The 16,115-nt window shown below is 34.2% G+C and overlaps 1 protein-coding gene across 5 annotated transcripts in view; it reads right to left on the reverse strand.

Moving 5' to 3' along the window:
- The window catches only part of CRYZL1 (crystallin zeta like 1), a 68,102-nt gene that overhangs the window by 15,911 nt on the left and 36,076 nt on the right, over positions 1-16,115 (reverse strand). For 3 of the 5 annotated variants that reach the window (XM_027875512.1, XM_027875516.1, XM_027875514.1), the window contains 6 exons: positions 13,563-13,607; positions 12,186-12,254; positions 5,472-5,605; positions 4,074-4,185; positions 965-985; positions 398-496 (listed from right to left, as the gene is read on the reverse strand). In XM_027875512.1, the coding sequence (XP_027731313.1) occupies positions 398-496; positions 965-985; positions 4,074-4,185; positions 5,472-5,605; positions 12,186-12,254; positions 13,563-13,607 (480 nt within the window). The remainder of the gene's footprint in view (positions 1-397; positions 497-964; positions 986-4,073; positions 4,186-5,471; positions 5,606-12,185; positions 12,255-13,562; positions 13,608-16,115) is intronic. The other 2 variants (XM_027875513.1, XM_027875515.1) reach the window with 2 other exon arrangements.

A 16,115-nucleotide genomic window follows, 5' to 3' on the forward strand; every position in this document is an offset into this window, starting at 1 on the left:
TGACCCTGGGCAAGTCACTTAACCCCAGTCGCCTCACCAAAAAAAAAAAAGTGATAGAGAAAATGTTAATAATGCAGATTAATCAAAAAAGTGTGTTATGTATACAAATTTTTTCCCCAGAGAGCCAGTTGTTAAATATTTACCAGCAGACCCACTGGTAACAAAGGAGACCTCAGCTTAAATGAATGAGTTCTTTGAATTGACAAAAGAAGTATGAGGAATGACCTCAATTAATGAATTTCTTAATTCATCATTTCTTGTTCTTCTACATTATCCTAAGAGCCCATATTCGATCATCACAGACATTATTTTTAAAAAGGGTATCTCTGAAATTCAACCAACTAAAGAAGTACAAGTGCTATTTATTTAGCATATTTCTTCTTTAGTGATTACAAACCTCCAGCATCTAGGATAATATCTACTCCTATGCCACCTGTTTCTTCCAAACAGCTTTCAGCAACATCAATTTTTCCATTAGACACATCTATCACTCGAACTATAAAGGACAGAAAATCAAGCAATTACACAATATTCTCAATCAAAACATACTCACCATAGATTGAGGTTGGAAGACTATAAAAAAGCAAATAAAAATTCTGTCCTCCAAAATGTGTTAAGTGATTGATAAATTAAAAAAGAAAAAAAATACAAACCAAAATTATAATTTTAATCTGATACAATTTTAAAGGAAATGGTAAATTAGACAGTTCTAATTCAGAAAATATAGACATAAAGGACCAAGGTCTCCTAGGTACATACTAGACATGAATTATTCAAAATGATGGATCTATAATCTATATACAAATCCAAAACACACAAATATTTAATTCAATAGAATCACTTGATTCAAATGAAAGACGACCATGAAATTTCAATTTTGGATTCAGGTCACAATTTGTTTAGGTATAATGGATACTTTTTACCCTTAATAGAACCAAACGGATGTAGGCAGCACAGTACTTACCTACCAAGGGTTGTTTTAGTCCTTCTCAAACATAGGCATACCCCAAAATGAGGATATAGAAAAAGAACACGATTATTTTTAGCACTCGAGTAGTAAAACTTAACCAAATCAAACCCAACAAATGATTATTCTTAGGTACTATATTAATCAGAACTACAGATTTTTTAAAAATTTCCCACAACAGGACACAAAAAAGAGTATCAATACTCTCTCTTACCAAAGATGGCAAAAGCCTTTCAATTATTAGCCTGAACACATGAAGAAATTATAATTCTCCTTATTTGAAGTTTTATTGATGCTTTTTGTTTTTATATCACATTAAGTTTCAAATATATACTTGCTTCTACTCATCAATCTTTCGGTTGTAACAAAGATTATTTTCCTAAAAAGCCATAATTCCAGAAAACCAATGAACACATTGACTGTCTCTGATAGCATATGCAACACTGCCCACTCAAAGCCTCCTCACATCTTCTCTGAACCTCTCCCATGAAAGGAACGAGGTACAATAATGCATCACATTTGGCAACAATCTTAATTGCCAAATGTGACGGTCTTTTTTTCAATCAGCATCCCTCTCTATATCTTCCGTAGGACAATGAATGAATTAACAATGAAGACCACTGTTTTCCTCCCAGCAATTTTGTCTTTTCTGGGTTTTTTGACACTTCTTTCTCTTAGCTTTCCTTTCACTTGATCATCATCCCATCCCCTAATTGTGTGTTTATTCCAAGACTCTATCCTAAACCCTCTTCTATTTTTTTCTCTATATACTATTTCCTGGTGACCTCATTAGCTCTTATCACTTCCAGATCTACGTATCTTGTCTAAGCTTCAGTCACACATTATCAACTACCTATACTTCAAAAGAGTTGGGCTGTTATAGTCATCTCAAATTCAAAAGAGAACTCATTATCTTTGCCCTAAAATTCAATGCTTTTGAAAACTTCCTTAACTTCCTTCAAAGTTATGACTGTCTTTCCAGTTGCCCAGGTTTGCAACCTTGGAGTCATACTGGACTTTTTACCCTCCACTGCACATATCCATTCAATTGCCAGGTCTTGTCAGTTCCACCTCTGAAATCTCTCTTACATCCTTCCCCTTCTTTCTGTTCGTATGGCCACAACTCTAGTTCAGGCCCTCATCATCTTTTATCTGTACAACTAGGATTTTCTAATTCCTCTTCCTGCCTCAAGTCTCTCCCTTCTCCAATCCATTCTCTTACAAAGCTGTCAAAGTGTGACTCCTAAAACAAAGATTTGGTCATGTTACTTTCATGTTCAATAGATCACAACGGTTTCCCATCATTGCTACAATCAACCACAAACTCCTCTGATATTTAAAGCCTTTCCCAGCTACATAGCAGGTGCCTTCAACCTACCAAGGTAGGCTATTTATAAATGACTCCTTTTTATGGACGCTTCAGTTAAACAATTTTTGTTTCCTGCTGCTTCCCCCACAAAAAATTCCATCTGTGGGCTTCATGCTTTTTCACAGGATGTTTCTCCCATTAGACTGTGGGCTCCTTAAGCTGTCCTTTGCCTTTCTTTGTACCAGTGCTTAGCACAGTGCCTGGAACATAGTAGGTGTTTAATAAATTTATATTTTTCTTTTTATCCTTAGTGCTTAAGTCCTGGTTGATACATAGTATGAGTCTTAGCAAATGCTTGCTGACTGATGGAAAATTTTTACACATTTATATGTACATACTACTGAGATAACTTGGAATTGTCCCGTGTTTTTCCCTTTCCTACAGCAAAAATGTAAATATATTAATACAATGATGGGCTTGTAACCCAACTTGTGCCAACTCTTGCCTGTGATGTTTTCCAAATTGAGCTTAAGAGATAAGTGATCACAACTATTGCACTCTATGAACATACCAAACATCAAGCAATGCTGGGAGCTAAGCACTTTAGTACTATTGTATCCTAGAGGTTACTTATCAGGATTGTGGAAGGGTCCTTCCCTACAGTTACTCTTCTGCAAGGCTGGGACAATGAAACAACCTTCTTCAGGTATATTAAGTAGTATCTTCAAACTGAAATATATTTAGGGATAGAGGTAGAGGTTTAAGTGCAGGGAAGAATGTATTGGCCAGAGAAAAAAACTGGACTGGGAAGAAATTCAAGGAAAATGTTTCTTATTGTTTTGTTCTTATTTTTCTCTTGCTGCTTCTATTTATTCTGTCTTAGCGGTAGCAGAGATAGAAGCTGCACCACTATGATGTAACCTCTCAACAACCTGGCCCAGTGATGGTGGTGGCAGTAACACACAGCACCACAGTCAACATGGACAAAGGGAATGCAATTCCCCCAGTGATGCAGAACTTACAGAGTGGCCTGACAAGAATGTAAATGGACTAGCAAGAAGCTGCTCTACTTGGCAACTGTTGTCTTCTTTTTTATCCTTTTTTAATGCTTTCTCCTTTCTCAGCTTCATCTTCTTTTCCCCCTTCTTTTCCTTTTTTGAATTTAACTCTTTGGTTCCTATTACTCTTTTCTATGCCTTTTCTACCTTTTCTTTTCCTCTTTTTAGTATTTCCTTTCCAGCTCCCTTTTCTTTATGATGCTCCTTTCCGTCCTCATGACTGTTCAAGCATGTTAAGGCTTTTCAAAACTGTATCTCCATTCTACCATCTGCTCCCAACCTCCCACCCCCCCCACCCAATCTTCCAGCAGACAAGTAAACTCCTGTCAAACCAAATTCAAGAGGATCACATACTTATCTCAGGCAATCACATAAAGAATTTAAGAAATAAAATTCTTAAATAAAACTTAAGAACAAAATGAGAATAAAAAATTAGGAAACAAGTGTTGTAGAAATAGACTAGCTGAATGAAGAAGCAAGAAAGTCTTAAAGCCTTTCTAAATATTTCAAAGTTTGCTTTATTTAAAAGCCTGAATAGAGAGACAAAAATGTGATATGGAACATAAAAAGTAGCTTAAAATTAATTTAAATAAACTAATTTAGCACAGAGAGAAAATTTTTTATTTTGAAAATATTTACTTTGAAGTGTTTTATTTTATTTATAGTAAAAATTAAAATTGTACAATATACTTTATCTTCAAAATTTTGCATTAGGAATATATTAAGAAATATAACTTACCTATTGCAGGCCTCAGTCTTTCAAGGTACTGTTTATCTTCAAGACTGTATGCTGTTGAAATAACTTTGGCCCCTCTGTGGTGTGCTAACTGAATAGCTATTGTACCAAATGCCTGTGTACAAAGGAAATAGATATACATACACACACATATATATATTCTTTTTTATATTAATTTATATACACATATGAATTCAAGACCATGATGAATGAGCCTGAGAGCACATCTAATTTGATTTGTGGAGTTCCTAAAGTTTGTGACAGAAAGGAGTTATTATTCTTTCAAGATGGTGATAATAAAAGAATGTAAATTTCTGATACATATTATTTAATATCCTATATTCAAGATGTTCTTACTTACTTACTCCTGGCCAAGATGGCAAATATTTTAGTTGTTTTTCAAGAGTGGCTAAACCTAAGCTCTTTCACTCTCACTTGCTTGTAACAGTTCAACTCAACATAATAAGCATTTATGTTCCAGGCCCTGTGCTAGACATTGAATGAAATAGTAGACATATTTTGTAGACAACTGGCAAAACATCGGGATAAAATCTATGGCCATGGCAATGAGAAAAGCTAGATGACCTTTTCAGAGGAATAAACCTATGACCTTTGGCCTCACTAGCAACATACTCTGAACTAATTCTATTTTATATATATGTAAATATACACATATGTAGCTATGAGATTCCCTTCTCTTTGAAGATCAAAGCATTTTAAAACCCAATATCCTTTCAGTAACACTTGACATAAACAAAGTGCAAACTTTTATTATTTCAGTTTTAAAGAACAGTGAGTCAGTGATGAAGGATTCCTACCAGACCAGTGTTTAGCCATAAGACCAAAGTGCCTTTAATAACCTCTTAAGTTTATAGACATTGCAGAAAAAATAATGTAAATGGTATAATATTTCAGATGTGTTGCTCACAAGATAAGAATACTAAAGTTAGAAGTTTAGTTCACAAATTCATAACTGAGAAAAACTGTTGTGAAACTCACGGAAAATTTATGTTTTTCATTTAGCTGCAGAGGGAGAGGATGCCTTTTTCCTGGCCTTTCTTTGAAAGCAGGTTAAAATCCCTCAAGTGAAAGCCTCAAGTACTCATGGGCTATGCCTACAGATATGTATCAAAGTTATAACACATTAATTTAGGTTGTTTTCTTTTGAACTTCTTTAGGAGGTTCAGAGTAAAGGTAAAGGCTACATCTAGCGCATGCTTCTGGTCACATCTGATAGACTGATGAAAGACACTCAATGCCAACACAAAATGTATCAATGAAAGATATAAAGCATTATTAGCATAAGAACTAGGATAGTAGAATGGGTAGTTTGTTTTTTGATTCCCTGGTTTACTTTGTTTTTATCATACTTTGATTCTAAAACAGAATTATTGTACCCACACTTGCTCCATCCATTATGAGCACTGATTTTCCAGGAGAAAGATGAGAAAGAGAATGCAGAGCTGTGTAGGAACGTATCCCATCATGGATTACTCCTGCCGCTTCAGTCCATGTGACTTTTTCTGGTTTATGTACTGTGCAAAGAGAATAACAGAGGAGAAAGTCAAAAGAAGTTATTTTTATTAGCGTTTGACACTATATTTTACTATTGAATACTTTAGAGAAAAAGAAAAGCAAAGCCAATTTTCTTATTAGGCAGTGTAGACCCACATTATAGATTAACTTACGATTTGACTGATTAACATATAAATTTCACTGTACCTCAGTTTTGCCTTCTGTAAAATGGAGAAAATGATAGATGTTTTACAGGTTTCTGATATTCTAATATGCAAGGTATCATCATAATCACCATTTGTTTCTTTACAATGAAGTTTATGTTGCATGAAAAGACAAGGAGGCAGAATGGATACATGGCTGGCCTTGGAGTCAGGAAGACCTGGGCTTTAGTCCTGCCTCTGATATATACTAGCTATGTGCCCCAGATAATTTTCTAAGATTGTAAATTAAAGATGAGCACTGATCTGTATGGATGGAAGCAGTTTCACAGAATCACAGATTTAGAGCTCGACAAGACTCTGGCGGCTATCAGATCCAATCCCCTTATTTTACAGACAAGGAAACTGACAAAGGTTAAATGACTTGACCTAGATAAATTAGCTAGTAAGTATCTGAGATAATATTCGAACTTAGGTCTTCCTGACTCCAAGTACAGCATTCTTTTCATGACATCATTTAGTTGTCTCACATCTCATCCCAATGAATTACAATCCAGACAAAAGTACATACACACATGTGAAAATATCTTAAATATTTATGTGTGTATATTACAAGCAAACTACTGAGGAGGGTTGTGAAGTAGTTACTTTTTTCTAAAAACTGCCTAAAAAAGGAAAGACAGCTAACTGTAGAAAATGGTTTAAGTAGCAAAACAGGATTTGGAAGAGATGACCTCTTAGGTTTCTTTCAGATAATACCAAAAAACATAAACAACAACCTGATCAAATCATTGTCATATGGTGAGAAAGGTGGATAGGTAATAAAAAAGTTAAGACAATGTCACACAGGGTGATATACACCAGGCCCAGCATATCTTTTTACTTACTGTAATTTGGAACTGGTGGGCCCCACTAGTACTTAATGGCTAATAGACAACTCTTTCCCAAGATCCTCTGACTACAAAGCCAGTTCACTTTATGTTATAGCACAATGGTTCCGTTTCAGTCAATTGTGGAAGGAAGTGCTGAAGCAACATTAAACATGGAGTAGGAAACAAAACAATTGGGAAATGCCATTTCATTAGCTGTTAATATTCAAATAATGCATTTTGAACTAATCTCATTTTTATAAACTATTGTGGAAAGTCTTGGCATATTATTTCTTTATAACAAGGCATACCTGTAATTTTTGTTTATTGCCTTTTGAACTTGTCTTAGGGTACATTAATCTAAAAGGAAACTAAGAAAGCCATTTTATGGGGCTACTGTCCTGATTGAGTATAGGTTGGGATGTCTATAACGAAATTAATTTTGCCTTTCATCTACTCTACTATACATAATTATGAATAATTCAGAAATAACTAAGTTTCCATCCATTAACAGTTTTTTTCCCTATAACAATATGATAGAAAGTCATGGGATTATAGATTTAGAGCTAGAAGAGATCTTAGAGGTCAATGACTCCAAAAAAACCCTTATTTTACAGATGAAGAAACTGAGATTTTCTCTTAACTAGAAAGATTAAGAGACCTGGCCAGTCACAAAGGTAGTATATGCCTGGGCTAGGATTTGAACCCAGGGCCTCTGGTCTTCTAAAATGTTTCCATTCTATCACATTGTAAACTTAATCCTAATAATTTAAAATAAAACAGCAGTGGTTTGTAGCTAAATATCTTCCACAGAAACTACATTTGGTGGCATTCAGATGAATATAAATGAAAAAAGACAGAATACTTACATCAACTACCCAAGATTGATCTATGGGCTAAATAGAGATTCTTGTAACATAGCTACTGGTTGCCCTTTCTAACTGTAGAATGAATAAACAATTGATAAACTAAGGTTTTTACTGCAAAGGGACTGAGAAACTGCCCTTTATTAAGGAATAAATAGAAAAAAACATTTTGGCTATATTACTAGGTATAATATCTATATAATTCTATGTGTAGGATTCAGATTTGTAGGAATTTATATGTGTATTTGATGTGTTTATAGTTTTAACAGCTGTAAAAACATTTTAAAATTGTGAATTTAATTTTGAAATTAAATTATTGGTTTTTTCCTCTTGCTGAAATCATAATGATAAAATGCTACCTGAAAATTCTAAGAACAGAAACATATTATAACTTAAACCCCCCTAATTTGAAATACATATCAATTCCAAAAGGTGGGCCCTTCTGTTCTGGTGTTTTTTTTCACTTAAAAAAAAAAAGACATGTTAAACAAACAAAGAGTGCAAAAAGTACTGCATAAGGAAATGGTTTACCTCTGCAGTAAAGAAAAAAAAATTTTTTTTTAAAATTTCATTCTTTTCTTTATTAATTTATTTTTTCATTTTTAGTTTTCAAAAATCACTTCCATAAGCTTTTGAGTTTTAAATTTTTCTCCCCCTCTCTCCCCAAGACAGTGTGAAACCTGATATAGGCTTGTCTACATATACATTCCTATTAAACATATTTTCATATTAGTCATGTTGTAAGGAAGAATTAGAACCAATAGGAGGAACCACAAAAAAAAGGAAACAAAACACAACAGAAGGAAAAAAAGAGCAAATAGCATGCTTTGGTCTGCATTCCAACTCCATAGTTCTTTCTCTGGATATGGATAGCATTTTCCATCATGAGACTTTTAGATCCTTGCATTGCTGAGAAGGACTAAGTCTATCCAAGTTAGTCACTGTACAACGTGGCTGTTATAATGTTCTCCTAGTTCTGCTCACTTCACTCAGCATCAGTCCATACAAGTCTTTCCAGGTTTTTCTAAAGTCTGCCTGCTCATCATTTCTTATAGCACAATAGTATTCCATTACATTCATATACCACGACTTGTTCAGTCATTCCCCCATCCCTTCAATTTCCAATTCTTTGCCACCACAAAAAGAGCTGCTATAAATATTTTTGTACATGGGTCCTTTTACCATTTGTATGATCTCTTTGGGATACAGCCCTAGAAGTGCTATTGCTGGGTCAAAGGGTATGCACATTTTTATAGTCCTTTGGACATAGTTCCAAATTGCTCTCCAAAATGGTTGGATCAATTCACAACTCCACTAACAATTCATTAGTGTTCCAATTTTCCCACATCTTCTCCAACATTTATCATTTTCCTGTTTTGTCATGTTGGCCAATCTGATAGGTGTGATGTGGTACCTCAGAGTTGTTTTGATTTGCATTTCTCTAATCTATAGTGATTTAGAGCATTTTTTCATATAACTATAGATGGTTTTAATTTCTTCATCTGAAAATTGCTTGCTCATATCCCTTGACCATTTATCAATTAGGGAATGACTTGGAGTCTTATAAATTTGACTTAATTCTCTACATATTTTAGAAATGAGGCCCTTATCAGAGAGACTGGTTGTAAAAATTCTTTCCCAGTTTTCTGCTTTCCTCCTAATCTTGGTTGTATTGGCTTTGTGCAAAATTTTTTTAATATAATCAAAACTATCCATTTTGCATTTCATAATGTTCTCTATCTCCTGTTTGGTCATAAATTCTTCTGTTCTCCATAAATCTGACAGGTAAACTATTCCTTGCTTTCCCAGTTTGCTTATAACATCAGCTTTTATATCTAAATCATAACCCTACTTTGACTTTATTTTGGTATATGGTGTAAGATTTTGGTCTGTGCCTAGTTTCTGCCATGTTCTTTTCCAGTTTTCCCAGCAATTTTTGTCAGATAATGAATTCTTATCCCAGAAGCTGGGGTCTTTGGATTTATCAAATAGTAGATTACTATAGTCACTGACTACTGTGTCTTGTGTACCTAACCTATTCCACCGATCCACCACTCTATTTCTTAGCCAGTACCAAGTAGTTTTGATGATTGCTGCTTTATAATACAATTTAAGATTTGGAATGGCTAGGTTACCTTCCCCTGCATTTCTTTTCATTAGTTTCCTTGATATTCTGGACCTTTTGTTATTCCAAATGAATCTTGTTACTATTTTTTCTAGCTCTATAAAATAATTTTTGGTAGTTTGATTGGTATGGCACTGAATAAGTAAATTAACTTAGGTAGAATTGTCATTTTTATTATATTAGCTCAGCCTACCCATAAGTAACTGATGTTTTTCCAATTATTTAGATCTGACTTTATTTGTATGGAAAGTGTTTTGTAATTGTACTCACATAGTTCCCGAGTTTGTTTCAGCAGGTAGACTCCTAAATATTTTACAATGTCACAGTAACTTTAAATGGAATTTCTCTATTCTTGCTGTTGGGCTTTGCTGTAACATAGAGAACTGATGATTTATGGGGGTTTATTTTATAGCCTGCAACTTTGTTAAAGTTGTTTATTATTAAGTAGTTTTTTACTTGATTCTCTAGGATTCTATAAGTATATATCATCATATCATCTGCAAAGAGTGATAGCTTTGTTTCTTCTTTGCCTATTCTAATACCTTCAATTTCTTTTTCTTCTCTGATTGCTAAAGTTAGCATTTCCAGTATTCCATATTGAATAACAGTGGTGATAATGGACATCCTTGTTTCATTCTTGATCTTATTGGAAATTCTTCTAGTTTATCCCCAGTACATATAATGCTTGCTGATGGTTTTAGGTAGATACTACTTATCATTTTAAGGAACCCTCCACTTACTCCTATGCTCTCTAGTGTTTTTAACAGAAATGGGTTTTGTATTTTGTCAAAAGTTTTGTCTGCATCTATTGAGATGATCATGTGGTTTCTGTTAGTTTTGCTGTTGATATGATTAATTGTACTGATAGTTTTCTTAATATTGAACCAGCCCTGAATTCCTGGTATAAATTCTACGTGGTCATAGTGTATTACTCTTGTGATAAGTTGCTGCAATTTATTTGCTAATATTTTATTTAAAAATTTTTCATCTATATTCATTAGGGAAATTAGTCTATAATTTTCATTCTCTGTTTTGACTCTTCCCTGTTTAGGTATCAGCACCATATTTGTATCATAAAAAGAATTTGGTAAGACTCTTTGACTATTTTCTCAAGTAGTCTATAGAGCATTGAAATTAATTGTTCTTTAAATGTTTGATAGAATTCGCTTATAAATCCATCTGGCCCTGGAGATTTTTTTCCCCATGGAGTTCATTGATGGCTTGTTCAATTTCTTTTTCTGAGATGCGGTTATTTAAGTATTTTACTTCTGTTAATCTGGGCAATTTATATTTTTGTAAATATTCATCCATTTCACTAAGATTGTCAAATTTATTGGCATACAGTTGGGCAAAATAGTTTCTAATTATTGTTTTAACATCCTCTTCATTGGTGGTTTTCAGTATTTCTTTTCAATATTTCTCCTTTGGTTTTCAGCATTTCTTCATTCAAGAGAATGACAATAATGAGACAACATACTAAAACTTATGGGATGCAGCAAAAGCAGTTCTTAGGAGAAGTTTTATATCTCTAAATGCTTACATGACTAAAATAGAGAAAGATGAGATCAATGAACTGGGTATACAACTAAAAAAACTAGAAAAAGAACAAATTGAAAATCTCCAATTAAATACCAAATTAGAAATTCTGAAAACCAAAAGAGAGATTAATAAAATTGAAATTAAGAAAACCTGAAAAACCAATAAAATACATAAATTTTTGGTTAATTTAATTAAAAAAAGGAAGAAAACCAAATTATCAGTATCAAAAATGAAGAGTGAATCCACCACTAATAAAGCAAAAATTTTTTATACATATTCATATATATATTAAATCTAGAAATTACAAATCATTCTTAATTATGTATTAAAGCAGGTCCTCAACGATCTCTACCTGACAATGATCTGTTAGCCTAGTTCAAATTAGGAACTATATCCATTTTTATTTATACAATTAGGAGATAAAGATAAATAATAGAACCAAATGGCTTAAACATTTAAAAATAATTCATTTTCATTTAAAAAATAAAATGAAACAGTAAATCTCAAATATACTAACAATGGAAACCAAAAACTAGTATATATAGTACTCAACCATTCTTTCTAATTTCAAATATGCCAAGGTTTGGTGTTAATTTTAGTTTGTTTTTTTTTTTAAGGCAATTGAGGTTAAGTGATTCGTCCAAGGTCACATAGCTAATAAGTGTCAAGTGTTTGGTCTGAGGCCGAATTTGAACTCAGGTCCTCCTAACTTCAGGGCTGGTGCTCTATCCACTGCACCACCTAGCTGCCCCCAATTTTAGTTTTTACTTCAAATTAGCTCTTGGTGAGAAATCAAAAGCCCACAGTGGAAATTAAACCTTGTGGGAAATGCACAAACTTATTAAAGGTATTATTTAAAATGAAGAATCAGTAGAAAGTAAAACTTTGTGAAAAGTTTTCACAAAGTTTAGTCAGAATATACATTTCATTCCTTAGGTACCCACTGAGTAGATATTATGAAAACTAAGTAACAATAACCAATTAAATATGAGTGAAGATAAGATTAATATAATCTTAGAAAAGGCTGGATTGTAACATACCCAAGTAATGCTCATGTATTCTAACAATTTCACAGACACCAGATTCTTCAGAATCCAATGGCAAAATTCCTTAACAAAAAAAAAAAAGTTAAATTATAAAAGTAAATCTAAATTTAATGCTCATTATCAATAACTTTTTTCTTTTAAATGAAAACTTGGCAGAAATTAATTGCTGCCAAAAGGTTTTTCATGGTTGTTCTGAGGAATTGCCATTGAGATTATAAGTCATTTACAAGGCAGGGTTTAGTATAAAAAAAAAAGGTAATAATGGTTATTTTACTTTTCTAGAATTGCAAGTTTTCCTCTCTCTCTTTTTCTTTCACTCACTTTTTTGGTTTCTTTTTCTATGTAGGTTAAAAAAAACAACAACCCTGAACTCCTGTTGGGTACAGCCTTTTTATGGGGTTAAAACAAAGATAGAAATAAAAGAAAAAGGGAAGAGAAATGAAGAGAAAAAGGAAGAAGAATAATTCATTTACAGAACTCAGTCACATTCTAATAGATCTACCGACATTTTTCTCCATGTCACAGCAGCAGCCTGGAAAAATTACAAATAGGTCAATGTATATGGTATATTCTGCTCTAGCTAAGCTGGGCTCTAAAAATATTCTTCCTCTCTGTAGTTTCCTGTGCCCTTCACCAACTTAGGCATTAATAGAAGTCTAATATACCACTAATAATATGGCACCATAGTATCAAAAATGAAGTTAAAAGGTGACTAGGAAACAGAGCAAAACTTCACTATTATAAAAGGTAACATAAAAGTAATACTGCAAAAACTTGAGGAAAATCACTAAGATTTTATTCAATAATCTTTCCTCAGCTGTTAAGAAAAAATGAGCTTGGAATAAATCTTGCCACTTTGCATCTTGTTTGGACTGAGAAATAGCAACTTCAAAGGGTACACAGCAAATATTTGTAAAATTATTGCTTATGCTCACATTTGCTACCATGAGAAATCAACATTTAAATTGATTTTATGTAAAGTATTTATTTTCTTATATAAAGATTTTTGCAGTGAAAGGCTTTGTGTGGATGTTTGGGTTAAAGGGGAAAAAAATCCCTCCAAACTACTCAATTTCCAATTTGCAAAATGGATCTTCTAAATATAGTAAACACAGTTATCTTCAAGTGGATTATCTGAATCTGCTTGCCTGCCAATGCCCAGCTAGGTTTCACATTGCACACTCTATGGCCTAGTCAGGATAGGGATAGGATTAAGTATACAGGAGCATGTGTATTTTTAAGTATCTTTCTTAAAAACTATAATCCCTGCCATAGTATGAATAATTGAGACTAAATTTTTTTTTAATTTTTAAAGTTAGAAAAATACTTTAGGAGTACAATGGAAAAACAGGAATATAAATTGAAACTTACCTACTACTTCATCATCTGGATGAAAGAATGATACTTTGCTTCCAACTTAAGAAAAGCAACATGAAACATATTAACACATAATAGTAAATATTCTGTAATAATTACCTTTCATCTGTTAAGTCACTCAGATCATTAAGATCTTACCTATTTCGTGTTCATTCATATTAACTAACTACATTTGTAAAAAGGTTAATGATGGCAAGTTTATACCACAATTTCAATATCTTACTGGCTTCTACTTTGTAGCCTTCTGGCCAAGCCAACCTGTTCCTTAGTCCTGTAGGCTAATTTAAGTCTTCCAGTCCTAAAATCCTCCCCCAGCTTCCTTTCTGGTATAACTTTGAAGCACAAAAAACGATGAAGGGTTTTTACTGTATGAAAAGGCAAAACAAATTGTTGAACTTCTCAAGCCAATCTAGTCCCCTATTATCTGGTCCACTCCTCCAAGACTTCTTCAATCCCAGTCTTTGAAGAAAATGATGTGGATTGGTTTTATTTGGGTCAAAAGAAACCTTGACAGGCGGGCCTTACTTTTTCAGGTTCTGAGGCTATTTAAACATTTTGAAATTTGATAGCAAGTTCAGGGTCTGCTTGCAGGCAGTAGCTTAGATGTGTGCAGAAAGTAAATACCATAACTAGGTCACATCTAAGGTCTGAGTAGAAAAGCCTCTAGCATTATATCAGTTAATTTACATAATCCTGTTTAACTGGCCGGTAATCAACAAACATTTATTAAATACTTCAGTGCCCACAACACTATGTAAGACACTGGAAAAGAATAAAAGCTTAGATAAGAGTTTCAGTCCTCAAAGGGCTGTAGTTAAGTAAGACTTAAAGATAGCTACAATGCACAATATTACGAAGTAATTATATAAAACAGTGTTATGTAACAAGGAGGGGAAAAATCTTTACTAAATGGGTTCAGGGAAGATTTTTGGAGGAGGTGGTATTTGAATTAGGCTTAAAAAGATTGGCAGGAATTGAATAGGTAAAGACTGGTAGGGAGGGGATCCTAGGCATAGAGAACAAGAGTGATACACTTTATATCTGGGGGACAGAGAATTGATTAGTCCATTGACACAGAATGAGTCAAAGAAAAGAAAATGAGGTAAAGGCTGAAAAGGTAAGGAGGTGCCAAGTTGTACAGCATCTTGGAAGCCAGGTTAAGGAGAATGACTTCTCCACCATGCTGGGAAGATCTCATCACTTCCCTCTGTATCTCTGATTAGAGGTTGGAGCCATGAACTCCCAACTGCCATTTAAGGACAGAGTTCAGCTCAGACATTGATCTTCTCATTTCTCACCTGGCTGCCCTTTGGATTTCTCTCACTGACTTCTCCACCATGCCCCCACCTCCAGCACCTTCTCTGGCCTACCTCTCCTCCCCCTTCCCCCCATCCCTTGCTTTTCATCTTCCTTTTGTGTGTTATCTTCCTCCATTGTAAGCTTCCTGTGAGCAGGGATTGCCTTTCTTTTATATTTTGTATCTTTGCACTTAGCACTGTGCCTGGCACATAATAGGTGCTTAATAAATGTTTACTGATAGATTTACTGATATTAAGGACAGAACAGAGTCATTTAAGACTTGTGAGAGGGGAAATGGCATCATCAGAACCAGCTGGGAAGCAGCCAGTAGATAAAGAGAGACTGAGGATGAGAGAGAGAGAGAGAGAGAGAGAGAGAGAGAGAGAGAGAGAGAGAGAGAGAGAGAGAGAGAGAGAGAATGCTCAGCCAGCAGTCAGTCAACAAGAATTTATTAAGCTATGTATATGTCAGGAATTATAGTAAGCACTGAGGAAACCAACACTTAATTAATTAAGTACATATAAGATACAGAGTGGTTGGAGTATAATCCTAGAGTAGGAGACAAGGTGGGGAGGATCCAAAAAGACCTCCTCCATCTGGAAGGAAGTGGGGAAGCCAAGAGGTGGTGGAGGGAGAATATTATGGCAAAGAGGAACAAAAACATCATTACAAAAATACCACCAAGAGGGGAAACAGAAAATCTAATGGAAGGGAACAGCAAGAAAGTCAGTGTCATTGGAACACAGAGCTCTGGGGAGGGGAATAAAGTGCATAGGTAATAGAAAGGTATAAAGAAGTCAGGCCTGAGGGCTTTAAATGACTAACAGAACTTTATATTGGATCCTTGAGGTAAGAGGGAGCCTCAGAAGCTGACTGAGTAGGTGACATGGGCATGGGCACTCCTACTGCCAATCATTTTGGCAGCAGAGTGGAGGATGGATTGGAGAATGGTGATATGAAGCCATCTCTAGTCAGAAAATGGAGTGAAGGAGGAGAGATTAGGGAATGATATAGAACTTTGAGGTATAGAACAGGGAGGACGAATGTGGAAGTATATTTAAAAAACTCTTCAGTAAAACTGAAAATAATAAATAATATTTTCCTCTAAAGAATTTTCAAAGATCCTAGGAAAAGCCATTTGGTAGAGGACAAAAAGGCTCTCCTAGGCAAATGGATTAAAGGCAGAATGAAATCTTTAAAGAAAGAGTAACTCTAGTCTTGGTTTACCTTACTGCTTTCTCCAACCCA

The sequence above is a fragment of the Vombatus ursinus genome, unplaced genomic scaffold (genome assembly GCF_900497805.2).
Source record: "Vombatus ursinus unplaced genomic scaffold, bare-nosed wombat genome assembly UNPS02014809.1, whole genome shotgun sequence".
NCBI classification, from domain to species: domain Eukaryota; kingdom Metazoa; phylum Chordata; class Mammalia; order Diprotodontia; family Vombatidae; genus Vombatus; species Vombatus ursinus.